We start from the raw sequence: 18440 nt of genomic DNA, 5'->3' as shown, positions 1-18440 counted from the left end.
TTTCTGATCTCTATTTCGACCTAGCTTTCATTTTGCAGCTGCTTTGGCCTACAGGGCCATTCTTTTACACCGAGTCCATAGTTTACTGGAATGACGTTCATGTCTTTCTGCTTTAATGTCCCCTGTGGCTGCCTCCATCGCCCATGAGAACTGCTTTTTTCCCCTCTCTGTCTATCAGAGGAGCGGAAGTGTTGCCTTTTTGTCCATTATGTATTCTGGCACCCAGTCAGTCATAAACCGGGCACAACACCCTGCTCCAAACACTCCTCAAGCATCTCACCCCCGTCTCTCAATCACCTGCGAAAATTACGTGTCTTAGCCTTCTCTCCTCAAGCATCTCACGTGGATTTATGGTAATTTAAGCATAATACATCAACGCGTATTGAAGGGCTATTGAAAACTTATCAAAGAGATGATCATTTTCCAGGGAACTATAAAGATATTAGTCATGTGCTGTGTTAGCAGAATCCATATTTAAAACAAACTGTGAGCATCATAATTATGTACACGTCCCAACTGGACTACAATGGGATTAAACGCACAACATGACTGAGAACAAATTCAATATTGTTCTTCTAGTTAATCTAATGAGCCTGTGAGTGTGCTGCCATAATACTCACAATATTTCTGAAACACAGTATATAGCATTAATAATGTGTGCAATACGTTGATGCATGGCCATAACTTCCTACTTTTGACAGCATGTGTAGTACACAACAGAGAATGATGCACAGAATAATGTATATCCTATGATGCAAAGCACTCAACTTGACTTTCCATTACTAGTGCAAGAAATGAACCAGAAATAATTACAATTGTGGTTCTAGCATCTCGCCAGAGAGAACAAGGCTATTCCGTGTTACTTCAGAAGAGTTGGAACATGGCTGAAAAATGGCATGATAAAACTATAGAAGAAAGTTAGAAAAAGAAAGGCAAAATATTATTATTTTAAATTAATTATAATGTTAAATGATGACACCACTCAGCGTGAAAAGGTCATGTGACGACAATGATGCATACTACTGCTTTAAAATGTTTATCGTTGCATTGTTTTACTTGTTTTGAAAAATAGGCAGTATACAGTATTTACTGTGCAGCATTAGTTAGCAGTAAACACAAGGCCATAATCATGTCTAGAACAGAACCCAGCTTTTTTTTTATAAGAAAAGAATTAGAACAATATTGAAGAAAATTCCATGTCTAATTCTAGTCGGTAAGTAATCATTTTAAAAGATTTCCAAATAATATGACATAAATATAATAAAAGATATCAGACAAAAATGCAGAACGTTGCATGTATCGTCATATTTAGAAATTAACCCTACATGAATCACGTAAATGGTACCATATTTTTAATTTCAAACGGACATTTTTATGAAAAACATTTTGTTGTGTAGTTTTCATCCTTGGCAGCTTTTATCGGCCATGAGGCCGTTTGACTGACATGTCAAACAACCAATCACAGTTCGTTTCGTTCACCGTCACGTTTCAAGGTGTGGAAATGTCGACACAATAACAGACTGGTGTGCAAAACTCTTGCACATATTTTAAAGATTCTATGCCGCGAAATTTAAATATTTGATATATATTGATTCTGATATGTGCTCGTCGGCACAGTTGTATACACAGTGGCTTTCTTCTTTCGTGAGGGGGATTGGTGTCACGATATCTTTGTTTCAAGGCGGAACGTTAAAGAACGCGACACACACGTCTCGCGGAAATCCTTTAGAATTCAACCAATCCGATGACGACTTCGACATTCCTGAAGTGTTTCCCCTTGAGTTGACAGTTGAATTATATATTTTGAACAGTTGTCAGATATTGTTTGTTTTTCGCTACTTCAGTCTAATGCTGCATTCACGCCATTACCGTAATTCATCCATAGACGAATAAAACATCCATAGAACTGCAGCACAAGCCTGTCAGTTTTTCATTTGTTTCACAGCCGCAAATATTTAGATCACCTATCAATAGACTAAAACAAAGGTATGTGAACAAAATGCACCCACGCCAAAATTTAAATCATTAAACACTGTGGCAAAACAAACATACGATTGGATTGGCGATCTCTATCGTTTTGACAGTAACGAACGCTGTTAGACCAGGCAAAAAAAATTTAACTTTTGAACTATAGTCATTATAATAACAAACAGAGTGCAGCTTAATGACGTGCAGCAGATTTTACAATACTGAGGGGACAATTTAGCCATTTCTAATTATTGATATCGACTTGCCCCCTCATGTTTATGGTTCCGGCCCTGAGTAAACTAGTCTGAATCAAACCTTTCCAACTGAAGCCACCGTAAAACTGCAAGGAAAATTCTGTAAGGTAACGGTTTAAGAGATATAAGCTTCATTAAGCTTTAATAATTTAATTTAGATACATTTTCATTATTGTTGACATTACACAATATATATATTTACAGGTCATTATGAAATATCATTGGATTTACAGGATTTTATACAAAATTGCCTGACAGATGCCTTGATTGTATGATCCAGATCCTTCAAATATTGTTAGTGAACTGATAGATACCAGAAATTTCAGAGTAGCAATGATGGGTTTCTTTCTTAAATTCAACTGGTGCGCTTTGAGGCCTTTGAAAAAGATTCAGATCCTTCGCCCAGTTTTTAAGCAGCAAGATTTTTTTTTCATCAACCAAAGTCTTCGACGTTAAGAAATCTAATACACCAAACAATACGTTTAAATAATGAACCATAACATTAACATCTGATATTATAACTATTGAATCAGAAAGTTTTTTTTTTTAACATGATGTAATATCAGCTACCAGTTTTCAATTTATATCTATCGATAGTGTTAATGGTTTACAGATATATTGCGTCTTTCTTCGTTGAGGATCACTCGCCTCATCCAATCTGGAAACACTTGAGAGATGTAAAACAGCTGCTTCCCCTCAGCTTCTGGCTCACCACTCAAAGTTTATACAGTGTAGAGATGAGGATCTAGCATTTACACAGCTTAGGTACTGTTGACAGTCCAACCACCAGGGTAATGGTCCATGTCAGTCCGTCCTTTTCCATGGGATCACATGTGTCATTCGTCGTGGCCCAGTCTGTTCATATATCCCCAGCATCAGATAAAACCTTTGTCTTAAAGGGGCTGAGTTTCCTTGTTGGACCAACATCAAAAAAACAAACAAAACGAAAAAAAGCAATAGTAAAAGGACCTGTTGTGAAAAATACCCTGTATGGCTTCCTGCGTCAATGCATTGCATCCTGCAAACTCATTTGAAAGAACAGAAGAACCTTTAAAGTGTCAAATGAAAATGCATTGTGCTCTGGCTCTCTGCAAGAGAAAACGAAAACAAACCAAAGCATGCTTTTAAAAGATATCTGATATACAGCTTAACTCTAGGAAAATAGACTTTCACGACCGACTCCTTTTGTAAAGCTTTCTTGGATGCAGTTGGCTACGACGTAACCCGAAAAACAAATCCTTAAAATATATGCAAAGACAAGCATAAATATTTGATCCACAGAGTAATCTACATATGACAAATATAAGTGATATATTGAAACTCTGGAACAAGCCCTGTACTGCGTGTTTTTTCTCCGGTTGTGTCTTAAAAACAACAACAACAACAAAAAAAAATCCTGATTTATTATAATTTTTTTTACTTTGACCATCTTTCCTTAGTCTTTCCCCTATATATTTTAAATAAATCAGCAAAAGGTGTATTGTTTTATTCTCTTTTTTACTCTTCTTTGTTTTCTCTTTTGGTCCGTTCCGCTCTCCGGATGCTTTTAATGCACGTAGTAAAGCCAGTAAACTATGTTGAAGAAGGAAAACACGGTGGGGAAGATCATCCTCGACCACTTGTCGATGGAGTTGACATCGGACAGGTCCGGGATGTTGACCTTGAGTTGGGAAGCCCGTCTCCTGAGCCGGCTTTTCTTCTGGGTGGCTTGGCGCTCCTGGGCACTGTGGCCGTAGTTTTGCCGAGCCATGGCCGCTCGACGGTACTGAAGGGTGGAGCTGTCGTAGGCTAGCATGGTGCTACGTGGGTCTCCCAGACCTCTGGACAGATCGGACGGACCCATTTCATTCTTCATCTCAACCGTGGTCAGCCGGATATCATCAGCGGTCATCTGGAGAGAGGAGATACATTGTAGGATCAGGTGCAATCAAGAATCACTGTCATCTAATGGTGCATAATTGAAGAGCCCTCTATGCATTATATTTGCAAAACCAGCATCTTTCTGAGATCTGTTGGTAGGATATTGGAATCCGCCTTTTAAAATCACAGACCGAAGGGTAATGCTGTTTTCGCATATGTTGAAATGATGCACATTGATGGATTTCATGATGTTGAAAAGAAGTGGACCGTCCCTTTAAAACGATGATGAATGCAGTACAACCATAGTAAACTAATCATCAGCTACAGTTATACTGCACTCATGGTAAGCTGTGGAGTAAAAGCGTTTCAGGCAATAATATCCAGGATTATTTCCAAATTTCAACCATGGCATGGTTAAAATTCTGTCTGTGTATAAATCAGCCAAACAAATGCAAATAAAAAAGGCAAAAACATGAAGGCAGAAGTCTAGATCAACAGTTAGGTGTCAGGTTGCAGAGATGGAGGTAAGGAAAGGCCGGGGCTTTCCACAAACCCTGCTTGCTTAAATTTTAATTGTCATTTTAAAAATTCATTTTAAGCATTATTATATCTTAGGCTGCTTAATAATTATCAAAATTGTCCTTCAAAAGCTATGTAAACATTGCTAATGCAGTTTGCTAAGCGCTAATGTTACTGTAACAAAGCGTCAAATGTTGCACCTGGCTAGTAACAATTTATCAGTATATAAATGCATGCAATTTTTATTTTTTATCAAGACTAACTAATACCTAACCAGATTAAGGTTAGTTCCCAATTGTGTTGTTCACCTTATCAATAGATTTTCTGCTTTGAACATTGCTTTGAAATATTGTCTAACAGAAGTTTAATATTTCACATGATTTACATTTGATTACATCATATAGATTTATCAGCCATTTGGTTTTTATGTAGACAATAATCTTGGCTATTCAAATTTTACAGACCTTAATTTATGTTTATAAGTAATTACCCCAAAATCTAATTCAGTACTCTGAATGTCCCAAAAGTGAAGTCTCGTTCACACCAAGAATGATTACTGTAAAGATATCTACTGAATAAGGATAATTCAGTTAGTGTCCACAGCAATGCATGACATCATCTGTTTATAATGATAAATTACAAATTATATAGATTGGCTACCAATGCTTTTATCGTTTCGACGGTATCACTCTTCTGCAGTGTTGGGGAAAGCTACTTTTAAAAGTAATGCATTACAATATTGAGTTACTCAAAGTAACAAATTGCGTTACTTAGTTACTTCTACGGAAAGTGATGCGTTACGTTTCTTTTGTGTTACATTTTGTCACCTGGGCTAGGCTTGATTATCAGTTTTTTTTAATAACAAAAAATCCAAAAAGTTACATGTTTGGCAACTTAATTGGAAAAAGTAATTTGTTTAAAAGTAATGCGTTACTTGAAAAAGTAAATTGATTACGCAAATCACATTTCTTATTTAACATTTTTCTTCTGTGTTTTTATCGTTATAGTTGTAGTGTGGACTGCCCTATATTCTCATTTAATTTGAATGGTTAAAACTTCTTAAAAGTTATCCTCCGTGGTGTGAACGGTCCTTTAAACTAATAAGCGTCCTCTGCACAATCGCTATGCTCAGGAATGGGCATCTGGGAAAAGGCTTGGATGCAAACGATAAGTGAAAAAAGGGCAGGACAAAGTAATGGTGGAAATGATGATGGCTACCATCATTACTCTAAAGGAAGAAAAACAGAAGGTCATCCAAAGAAATCATAAGAATCAAACAGAAAGAGCTTGGGTGTGTTTACTTCTGGTTGGTTATCGATGCAGAGCCTTTGAATTTTTTGCACCATTCAGTACCTTAAGTCTTTGATCGCCTAGTCCTAATGCTGCATCCTCCGCAAAGATCGGATCCCACATCGAGTCATACCCGTCAATTTCCCTCTGTTTCATTCTGGCATAGAGAGCATCGTCTCTCTGAACTACACTTCCCACCAACCACTGCAAGCATACAAAATCAGCACTGTTACAGAGGTCGGCCGCAGTCGGAGAGAGACACAACTCTTTCAATGAGATTAGAAGGAAAGCCCTAGAGGCTCCGCCAGCGAGTGAGTCTGTTGTGTACAGCTAACAAAAGTCTGTGCCGATCTCCCGGAAATTTCATCCCATGTTTCTGAGGGTAAAAGCCCATTAGGTTGTGGCTGGTGAACAAGCTTATGCCAGTGGGAAAAATACAGCTATACATCCAGTGTTTTAACAGTCTGACCCTGAAAGAAAACCGACCACCTACTGACCGGAGGCCTTTGTCAACAAACCTCAAAGACGCCTGAGGTGTGTGTGTGTGTGTGTGTGTGTGTGGAAAGCTCGTCAAGTACCTTGTTGGGGTCAGGTCTGAGTTTCTCATTGTTGGCTGTGGCGGCTTTTTCCGCCGCTCTCTTCTGTCGCTGAGGTCCCCTCCCGAAGAAGATGTAGTTGACGAAGGCATACTCCAGCAACGCCAGGAACACAAAGACAAAGCAGCCCATCAGGTACATGTCTATGGCTTTCACATAGGGAATCTTGGGAAGGGTCTCTCGCAAGTGAGTATTAATGGTGGTCATGGTCAGCACGGTGGTGATACCTGGAGTTCAGAGAAAGCGTTCAGGCATAATTAAGTACAGCTCAAGTCAGTCGCAGTTTTATATAACAAGAGAAGTGAGACATAATTATCCAGCAAGCGCTGAGTAGGAGCTGCCAACGAAGCAATTACAGAGGTTATTCATGTGTCATCTTCCAACTTGAAACCATTATGAAAACTTTGACAACAATTGACTTGAATACAATGCGCTAATGCAAATGCAAATCGAAGAGATGTGCCGCGAGCTATGGTGCTTCCAGAGAAAAGATATACTTAGAGATGTGCTCTTCGATTTAAATGAAGCACCATTTTGGGTAGCACTCATGAACCCAGTCGTATGATGAAATTTAATGCTTGAGTTTAGGGGTCTGTTTGTTTTTATGCAAACCGCCTCACAAAGATCACCTCTGCCAAATTAGTCAAAGAACAATTCATCAACATTTCTCCTATAAATGTTTAATTTGTTCATCATCCTCATCATCTCCGTTTGGTCAAATTCATACATACTGTAGCAAACACATTCAGTGTAGAATAAAGCAATAAGCCACCAAGAAGCTGTGGATTTACAGTGGTTTTATAACAGCTGAGGGGCGTTGTTTAGGCACGATGCAAAGTAGAGTTAAAAAGCTGTTATAAATTCACAGTAAACCACGGCTTTACAGGGCTTATTGCTTTTATAAAACAGATATTCCATATAAATAGTAAAGTTTCACAAAATAAAACAGAGCAAATAGTGTGTAATGATATTAACAAAAACAGTATACAGGTGCATCTCAAATTAGAATGTCGTGGAAAAGTTAATTTCAGTAATTCAACTTAAATTGTAAAACTTGTGTATTAAATACATTCAGTGCACACAAACTGAAGTAGTCTAAGTCTTTGGTAAAAAAATACCAATTCACGATCTCAACAAATTAGAATAGGGTGACATGCCAATCAGCTAATCAACTCAAAACACCTTCAAAATGGTCTCTGTTTGGTTCACTAGGCTACACAATCATGGGGAAGACTGCTGATCTGACAGTTGTCCAGAAGACAATCATTTACACCCTTCACAAGGAGGGTAAGACACAAACATTCATTGCCAAAGAAGCTGGCTGTTCACAGAGTGCTGTATCCAAGCATGTTAACAGAAAGTTGAGTGGTTGAGTCTTACACGGGCTAAGGAGAAGAAGAACTGGACTGTTGCCCAGTGGTTCAAAGTCCTCTTTTCAGATGAGAGCAAGTTTTGTATATCATTTGGAAACCAAGGTCCTAGAGTCTGGAGGAAGGATGGAGAAGCTCATAGCCAAAGTTGTTTGAAGTTCAGTGTTAAGTTTCCAGTCTGGGATGATTTGGGGTGCAATGAAATCTGCTGATGTTGGTCCATTGTGTTTTTTTGAAAACCAAAGTCACTGCACTCTTTTACCAATAAATTTAGGAGCACTTCATGCTTCCTTCTGCTGACCAGCTTTTTGAAGATGCGGATTTCATTTTCCAGCAGGATTTGGCACCTGCACACACTGACAAAAGCACCAAAAGTTGGTTATATGACCATGGTGTTGGTGTGCTTGACTGGCCAGAAAACTCACCAGACCTGAACCCCAAAGAGAATCTATGAGCTATTGTCAAGAGGAAGATGAGAAACAAGAGACCAAAAAATACAGATGAGCTGAAGGCCACTGTCAAAGAAACCGGGGCTTCCAGACCACCTCAGTGCCACAAACTGATCACCTCCACACCACGCTGAACTGAGGCAGTAATTAAAGCAAGAGGAGCCCCAACCAAGTATTGAGTACTTGTACAGTAAATGAACATACTTTCCAGCAGGCCAACAATTCACTAAATGTTTTATTGGTCTTATGAAGTATTCTAATTATAGTGAATTGCTGGGTTTTTGTTAAATGTGAGCCAAAATCATCACAATTAAAAAAAACCAAAGACTTAAACTACTTCAGTCTGTGTGCATTGAATTTATTTAATACACGAGTTTCATAATTTGAGTTGAATTAGAGAAATAAATGAACTTTTCCACGACATACTAATTTATTGAGATGCACCTGAACTTCCACCAAACAATGTAGTTCCTCAGAAACGGTTGTGATTTTAACAAAGTGGTTGTCGAGCAACACACCAAATGTAATTTACAACAGCTTTGAACTTGCCTCAACCAATCAGAATCAAGGACCGGAACTATCCGTTTTATAAAGCTCAAGCAATTCATTCTGAAGGCACGTAGAGAAACCGAGACATCAAGTCTGTAACAGAGCTGCTGTATTTCTGCTTAAACAATACAGCAAGGTTGAGACGTGCGTTTCCTTGTCACATGCCCCTCACTGCAGACAGATTCGCTCTGACAAGTTCACCCAAACACAAAAGGCCCGGCTCCCTATCATCGGTGATCTATTCTCCGCTGTCTCCCCTCCAAGTATCAGCATCAGAAGAAGCCATTTTGTCATAACGGCAGGAACATGGCCCTGGACATAAAACATGTCAGTAAAGAGCGACCGGAGGAAAGTTTGTCAGCTAAATCAGCAGTAATACGTCAACGCAGATCAGCAGAGTCTACAGAGCACTCCTAATAGAGTTTGGAGCGGAGCACTGGCAGCGCCGTATTTTCACTGAAGTGAGGCAGATTTAAGACCCACTTGAGTCCAAGCATCATACAATTTAATTTGCAACTTGAGCCTCCTTTTTTGGAGCACAGGCACATACTGCCCAAAGGAAAGCACAACCACAATATCTAGTTCCTCCTATGCAGCAATGAGAAAAAACAAAGATTCATCTCATGATTGTGTCCTCTAGAGTTTCAGACGAGATGCTTTAAAAATGTTTTAAACTACTCTGATTTGAAAAAATAAAATCGTCTACTAAAGATATAATATGAGTCATAATATGAACCACTGAACAATTCTCTTCTTGGGGAACAGATGTACTAAGATCACCTTGGTTTTGCCAAGACATGTTCCTGAATCAACCCCTAGATGACCTCACAGGATGCTAACCCTCAAACAACATATAAACCAACAAAATTTTGCTTAACACAACATGTACTATTTGTTTGAGATTAAGAATTCTGATTTAAAAGGTACACAAACTTTACATACATCTTCAACTATTTTCTTAGGGTTCTTAATGCAGATTGTTGTGCCATTATTTGCTATGCTTTCGTGCTGATGTTGAATGAATGACGCATGGTTGCACGCTGTTCTGTTATTTACCTGCTCTTAAACAAGACATTGAACAAATAAATTCTTATAATGGTCGCTTTAGAGCTGTAGAGCCCAAACCCTATGGCTTCAATTAAAAGTCTGGCTAAGCAAGACTATTGGACTTCCAACTTGGAAACTTGTCACATCTTATGAACATGAGGGACACCTGGGGGATGTAATCACATTTTAGCAAATTCAATAAATCGATGAGTTGAAGCGCCAGCATTGTAAGATATAACCCGTTTATCAAGCATTTGTTGAGATGAAAAAACCTGTTGAAAATCTTACACCTGCTGAATGAATGCATATCTCTATTTATTCTCTGCAGTATTGTTGGCAGGAGACTCTGAACACCTGCAAAGCTAACTATAATGCAGATTTCTTGTTTCCTTGTATTTCCAGTGTCGAGCAAAGAAACACCTCTACGGCCAAGTAGGAATATCCCATATCTGACTATTAATAGAAGCTAAAATATACGATTTATTTATAGAGTGCTGCCGGAATTAGCACTTAAAACTTAAAAAAAGTTAGTTAGCATTTTTTAGGAAACTAAACATTGCCGATGCATATCTGTGAAATACTAGGTCTTTATCATATCAGCCTTTATTGATTATTGATATTGGACGTCTGGACAAAATATTTCAAACCTGGCTACATAATGTCATGTTTTCATGCTTATTAATGTTTGTTCATGTAGTGTTGAGATTCCCAAGCATTTGATATTTTTATGATTTCAGTAATTAAGCCTTTCAAACACTGGCTTTGAAATGCATAAAAGTATTCATTGGTGAAGATTATCTTGATGCACAAAATGTGGAAAAAATCATAAACCTTTGTGGGTCACAGAGCTTATTTTCTGCAATAATCCAAAAGCCAACATGAAAATCCTATTGGGTTTTGTAGAGGGAACCAGGGGGATGTAACCTACAAAATAATGCCATCACTGCAGCACAATATAGGAATGTTTTCCCAGGACCAACAAGGATGTTGATACAGAAACACATCTCGGCAAAATCACAGTCACTGATGTATTACTCAACTGCAATGAGAGGCAAACAGAAAAGAGCCTGTAAAACAAGCAATGGAAATCCAGCTGAGCCTACAAAATAAAGACACAGTGTAAAATGGTCCCCATAAGCCCAACGGACCAACAATAACACACATCACATGATCAGATGTCCCACCTAAAGCCACACGGGCAGCAGAAGCATCGTAGTTGATCCAGAAGGATACCCAGGACAGGATGGTGATTAGGATCGAGGGCATGTAGGTCTGCAAGATAAAGTAACCGATGTTCCTCTTAAGTTTGAAGCTCAGAGACAGACGAGGATAAGAACCTGGTCCAAAAAAGAAAAAGAAGGACAGTTTCATTCATGCTCTCTAGTAAGATCTAGTAATAACCATTTTAGACTGCAGTAGTCGTACCATAAAAAGTCTGGGGTGGTGTGTAACATTTTAAATGTTTGTAAACTAAGCATTTTCTGCTCATCAAGGACGCATTTATTTGAACAGAAATGCAGTAAAAAAAAAAAGGTCAAATATTATTGCAATTCAAAATAACCATTTTCTATTTTAACATATGATAATGATCAAAGCAGTTTTTTCCACATAATTACTCCAGTCTTCAGTGTCACATGATCTTCAGAAATCATTCTTATATGCTGATTTGCTGCTCAAGAAACATTTCTGAAGCGCTGCTTCATATTTTTGTGATGCATGATTTTTCAGGTTTCTTTGACAAGTAGAAATGTTTATTTGAAATCTTGTATGATGTCGCTTTTTATCAATGTAATGCATCCTTTAATCAATTTAATGCAATAATGCATAATAAAAAAAATAATAAATAAAACATTGACTGGCCATTATCAATAAACTGTTGCTTTTAGCATCAGTCTTTTTCTTGTATTGCCGAATGCTGATCATTTAAGGCATTGGTCCATCTCTAGTAAACACAAAGGCCACCTCAAATGTATATTTAGTGGCACAACAGGTCACAATAATAAGCGGTGTGTCTGGGAGTGTGGGTAGAGTCAGACAGCCAGACTGTTCCTGTTATCTGTTCCTGAAAGGCAGACCAGTGATGATAATAAGACTGGAGAAAAACAAATTATGTGCACTTACTCAAATGCTTACTCATCGCATACATCGCTTCAAGGTTTAGCAAAAGGACACTGTAACTGTATATGCATGCAATAACGTCTGCACTAAAGCATTTCAGCTTGTGATGTTCCTGTGGATAAACTGTAGGGATCATACCAGGGGACGTATATCAGCTTTCTGTGTGCTCACAGATGTGTGTATAATGCCTGTTGCACATGAAGCCTTTGAATGTAGTTAAAAAAAATCAGAGCTAGATACTAATTATATATAACCTAAAATGTATAACAATGGATTACGTTACTAACTACAATTTTTACATTAACATGACAGATTATGTTAATGTAATCTACACAGCTCTGATAAAAATTCAAAGAAATTATGGCTGAGACCTATCCATTTTATATTAGCTTTACTTTTGTTTGTAACAGAAGTCTTGAATAATCATATCTTTTGGTTTGTGTCCTTCAAGTAAAAAAAAAATAAAAATGAAATGAAATACCTAAAATTATTTTTTCATTAGATAATCATGGAAAAAAAACTCACAGTGATATAATATTCTGGTCCTACCGCCCACCGCTAGATCAAACATTACTTCTGACTCATGGTCCCAACTGTACAACACACACAAAGGAGAATAAACTCAACCTGTGGAGAAAACCACGTTCTTGGAGATGAGATTGTAGTCCACGATGGAGAACTGAGGCAGCTCGATCCTCTCCACCCCAGTAACGGCTCTGTTTCCCCCTCGCCAGTAAAACTCGATATCATCTGTGGTGTAGCCATCTGGAGGATCCAAACACATGTGCATTATCACAAACATGATTACAACCGAGGAACAGCAGCAGAGAATGACCTCTGCAGAAAGACTTCCTTCTGCATCCAAGCTTTATGAGACTTTAAACAAAGAGAGAGATGATCCTCATCATCCTCAAATTGTCTATTTAGATATTGCAATTTAGTAAATAATATAAGAAATTTGTTTTATATTAATTAATGGGGTTAGACTTATTTTCAACCCTGTTACCAATGTTTGTGACGTGTCTAAATACAGTTTAAAACATTTTAGAAATAAACAGACAATACAATTAAAAATAAACTAAAAAAGAAAACTAAAAATTGTGCAAACATGGGTAACAGGGTTGTAAATATCTCTCAAATTTCATATTAAATCTCTGAATTACATCAATCAATAGCTAGCTGAGACCAAAAATGTTTTTGTTGTTGTTGCTGTTGTTGTTATATTTCCACCAAAAATATTTATTCAAAGTATTTTTTCCCTACAATATTTTAGGCAACAGGGTTGAAGGTTAGGATTGACAAATGCAATCAACAAGAAAAAAGGAATAAGGTTGTTTATGTGAAAATTGGGTTACGTGATCCAAATTATGTTACTTTGATCATGCAATAACCAGTGTTACTTTATTTTCATTTAAATGCTATTATAATATTTATAAATATTTTGAATTTGTTTTTATTTAGTTTTATTTTATTTCTTCAAAACAAAAACATTTGTTTGTTACAAAAACATTGATCATCACCCACGGGTTGTCCATTGAAATATTTCATATTATGAAATATTATAAGAAATTTGTTTTATATTAATTAATGGGGTTAGATTTGTTTCAGCCCTGTTACCAATGTTTGTGACGTGTCTAAATACAGTTTAAAACATTTTAGAAATAAATAAACAAAACTTATACCATCAAAAATAAACAAAATCAAACTAAAAACGATGCAAACATGGGTAACAGGGTTGTAAATATCACTCAAATTACATATTACATCTCTATATTACATCAATCAATAGCTAGCTGGGACCAACATTTTTTTTTGTTATATTTCCCACAAAACATAAATATTTATTAAATGTTTTTTTCTTTCAAAGTACAGTACTTTGGGTAACAGGGTTGAAGGTTAGGATTGATAAATTCAAAGGAATAAGGTTGTTTATGTGAAAATGTGGTTCATGTGAACCAAATGATGTTACTTTGATCATCCAATAACCAGTGTTACTTTAGTAAAATCACATCACTCTTGATTAAATCAATTTTGTAACTTTAATACAGAATTTTATCTACACAGTCAAAACTATGCAGTGTTTTTAATTAATTCACAAAATGTATATGGCATTTATTTATTGTAGTTTTTGTCCTGTTGCTTGTAATAACTAATTTATCTCCAGTTACTTATCTTTTTTTTTTAGGCTTGTATTCGTTTTTTTTAATATTGACAGTGGTGACAAGAATTCAGAAAATTCTATGTTATCGAAAACTTTGATATCATCAAAACCTCATTAAAAGCAAATATAACTATACACTATATAAAAATAAAGGTGCTTTAAGATGCCACAGAAGAACATTTCATATCTGAATGGTTCCATAAAGAACCTTTAATGTCAGAAGAATCTTTATGTTTCACAAAAAAAGGTTAATTAGCCTTTCGCCGAGCCCCGCCCCCCTTAGTTACTGTTGCTACTTCTGACAAACAAATGGTCAAACACGACCAGCGCGACAGATTGCCATGACGGGAAGAGGTATAGGCTACCCGTGTGTGTCAGTGACCTTTTTTGGAGTAATACCTCCGCGATATCCGCCAGATCGAGGCAAAAGGGGTTACAGTATGCCGTGGAGGGAAAAAAAGCGAAATCTGAGAAACACCATGAACTGTACCTCAAATGCAACCAGCACAGCCTTGTGTACCAGTCATGCTCTTGCACTGCCGGGAAAGTTCTCTTTCATATGTTATGGTCTATTATTGTCTATTGCGAGTAGCTATTTTTATTATTATCTTGGTGAGTAAAGGTTTTAAAAATTATAACTAAATACTAATTGAGTCTTAAATGCATAATGTAGACATATAGGCTAGCCTATATAGGCTAATGTTGGCATTATTCTTTTATTAAATTCTAGTGTCTGATTTACAAAAGCCGTGGGTGCACCGCTTCACCATCTTGCTTGGAGTCAAAGTTTGTCGGAACTGCCTCACATAGTAACGGTTGCTATGATGTCTGATTGGACAATGGCCGTTTTGGGGGAGGGGCTGGCGAAAGGTTAATTGTGGCTAGAGAAGGTCTTTCAGATTATAAAAAGATAAGAAAGAGACGGTTCTCTAATGAACCTTTGACTGAATGGTTCTTTGTGGAACCAAATATGTTTCTTCTATTGCATCGCAGTGAGGAACTTTTTAAGGACCTTTACTTTTTAGGAGTTTAACATGACATATATCATTATCGGGATATAAAATCACTTATATGTGACCGTGAAGCACAAAAGCAGTCAAAAGTAGCAATAGCCAACAATACATTGTATGGATCAAAATGAACAACGTTTCCTTCTTTACCAAAAATCTTTAGGATATTAAATAAAGATCATCTTCCATTAAGATATTTTGTAAGTTTCCTACCATAAATATATCAAAACTTAATTTTGATTAGTAATATGCATTGCTAAGGACTTACTGCAAAGGGGATTTTCTCAGTATTTAGATTTTTTTTGCATCCTCAGATTCCCGATTTTCAAATAGTTGTATTTTGGCCAAATATTGTCCGATCCTAACAAACCATACATCAATGAAAAGATTAATTATATTAAAAAATGGACCCTTACAACTGGTTTTGTGGTTCATGGTCACATATATGTTTTAAATACTTTACATAAACCCATGATATACCAAATTGCATTGTATTCATGATAAGTGCAGTATAAATATTGACGGTGACATTTAGATTTCAAAACAAGTGATGTAGGGGGACAGCTGGTTATAAACAGACACACATCCACATCGCTGAAGGAATCTGTGTGTTTGCTTGTTCTCCGTCCTCGCTGAGGTTCCTTCTCTATCTGCACCAGTTTGTCTGCATGCAACTTATAATGAGAACCAGTGACCTATTTAGTGTTTTAAATAATTAACGATCAGCTTCTGATTTCTTCATATTCAAGGGAGTTATCTCTGCATGACTTGGCAACCAGGTGCAGACTTAAAAAGGCCAGCAAAGCTGTAGGCCTTATAAAGCATTAATGCAGCGACAAAGATAACAAACACAGCTTTCTTCTTCGGTTTAATGGGCCAGAGAGCAACGTGATGTAAATACGACAAGAGCTTGAGCCATGTCATAAGATGTGTCTGGTTCGGTTGGGTCGTGTTCACCCCGCTGTCTCAAAAGGCTTTTTTAATGGAGAGAGACGAAAGTGAGAAAAGCATGAGAGCGAGAGAGAGCTGAGGAATCAAGAGGAAACTGCTGCTGGACTGGGAAGGACTGGTGTTTCACTTTCCATTAAATCTATTATCTCTGTGCCGCCGCATCTGATTCTGTCAATTGACTGGTTGATTACTGACAACAGATCACATCACTTTACTGCTACGGCTACATTATTCCCTCGAGCTTCGAGAGGAACCAGAAAAAAAAAAAAAGGAATCCATATCAGAGGTGAGCGACTTCTGCCTCTGAATCATGGCCATTAAAAATGTATCAAGAATCAAGTTGATCAAAGAAAAGAAGGCTTTAGCTTGTGTCTCATTAGCTTGCGTGAAACGCCACACTAAACACAGATGAGAAATTACGGGAAGTGTGGGAGTAAGGCGAAAGAAAGCCAGGTGGATTGAATCGAAATTAGATTTTTTTGAAAATACATTCCATTTTTCATCAGCAACATGAGACACTTTTAGAATTTTGACTTATGTTTGAAATCATACTTAGAGAAACTTGTATTAAAAGTATATAAACTATCAATTTTTTTAATGAATTTACATTATATAATTTAAGAAATACATTAAATGTGTCGTCCATAGTCGTCACGATACACTGATGCTGGAGAATTCTTCAAGATATAGCATTTACTCATCAGCAGGCATACACAGGAACTAAAAGACAACTAACAGCAGACAGAAAATACAACACAGGGAACACTATTAAAACACATGACACAGTAGGACACACCTGGGAACAAATGAACTAATTAATGACACACAGCTGGAACCAAATTAACTAAACGGGGAACACTTAGAACTAATAGAACTGAAGACAGGAAACATGACCAAATAAGGAAAACTGGAACAAACATGTGACAATAGCATATATATATATATATATATATATATATATGTAGGCTGTAAATAAATAAAATAAATATTTGGTTAAAACTAATGATGTAATAATTTATGTTTTGACTAACGAAAATTCTCTTTTATTTCAACATAGGTTTTAATGCAACATCCTGTAGGACATGTAGCCCAGTGTTGCCAAGTCTGCAATTTTCCAGCAGAATTGAGCTGCTATTTTACTGTTGTCACAAACTGTTTTTTGTTTGTTTGCTTGTTTTTTAGAATGTGATTTTGTAGCTATTTTTGATAGCGAATTGGGACAGGTTTTTGCTGTGATTGGCCAAGTTTTGAGTAGCATTGGGCTGGACTTGTTACACAGACCTGGCAACCCTGATGTGTTTTTTTTTCTTCTCTTTCTTAAATTCTAAATTTTGCGACACCTTAATATCACTGGGATGCCATTGTAATTTGTATTAATATTTTGAATTTGTTTTAATTTTAGATACATTTTGTCGTTTATATTGTTATTTTCCATTAGTTGGCATTTAGTATTTAATTTTATAAGTCTATACCTTTTATCTACTTTCATTTTAGTTTTAGTTATTTCAGTATATCAAGTTAAACTAATTGCAAATGAGAAACGCTGCTTTAGCAGCTTCATTAAAATTAGTCGCAATTTCAAGAAGAGAAAATGCGCTTTATGGTTTTAGTTTTAGTTAACTATAATAATAACCCTGGGAGGGAATGAGTAGAAGAAGGGAAACGAGCCAGAAATGGAGGACATTTTATTTAATTGAGTTTATTGGTAGCTGAAGGAAGTCAGATCTGACCCTCAGTGTTTCTGTGCTGCTTAACGCTTCTGGCAACTTGATGATGAAACAGAGCCTTGTGTGGAGCATCACATCACTCCAGGGACAAAGATAAAACACTGAGAAGACCTCGCATTCTTCTCCCGTGTCTTTCATTTTTTATTACAAGAAAAATTGCGTTACACACAATTACAGACAATAATGACAAAATAGAAAGCCCATTCATCTTGATAAAGAGGGAGATGATTAGTTGTTGTTATGGCTCTAAATGCATAATTTAGCACAGCTGTCATGGCACAGCTGAAAAACAGATCATCAGACGGGTCGGGGTAACATATAACCCATAATCGCCCTAGCCTATGTTTTTAACGTACTTTATGATTAAACCGGTTCTGTAATATCGAGTTTCTACAGAACAGACTCCAAAAACGCCATTAAACTGTGTGTTCAACAGGCAACAAGAGGGTTCACAGGTGGAGAGAGTTTCTTAAAGCCTTGCTTATGTTAATTATTCAGCTCTTTAATGAACAGACATTCACTCTCAAATGCAAAATGTGCAACATTTTAGTTACAGTGCAACAAAAACATT

At 36.8% G+C, this 18440-nt stretch overlaps 1 protein-coding gene across 2 annotated transcripts in view; it reads right to left on the bottom strand.

The window, feature by feature from the left end:
- Positions 1–2336: 2336 nt before the first annotated feature.
- LOC132109381 (gamma-aminobutyric acid receptor subunit beta-2-like) overlaps positions 2337–18440 on the bottom strand; it is a 45614-nt gene continuing 29510 nt past the window's right edge. Inside the window, exons 6-10 of one of the 2 annotated variants that reach the window (XM_059515397.1) lie at positions 12648–12785; positions 11087–11239; positions 6470–6714; positions 5955–6095; positions 2337–4113 (exon numbers count right to left, since the gene is read on the bottom strand). In XM_059515397.1, coding sequence (XP_059371380.1) covers positions 3769–4113; positions 5955–6095; positions 6470–6714; positions 11087–11239; positions 12648–12785 — 1022 coding nt within the window. In that variant the 3' untranslated portion in view covers positions 2337–3768. The remainder of the gene's footprint in view (positions 4114–5954; positions 6096–6469; positions 6715–11086; positions 11240–12647; positions 12786–18440) is intronic. The other variant, XM_059515398.1, reaches the window with a different exon arrangement.

The sequence above is a fragment of the Carassius carassius genome, chromosome 29 (assembly GCF_963082965.1).
Source record: "Carassius carassius chromosome 29, fCarCar2.1, whole genome shotgun sequence".
Taxonomy (NCBI): Eukaryota; Metazoa; Chordata; class Actinopteri; order Cypriniformes; family Cyprinidae; genus Carassius; species Carassius carassius.
This window is presented reverse-complemented; position numbering and strand designations above follow the sequence as displayed.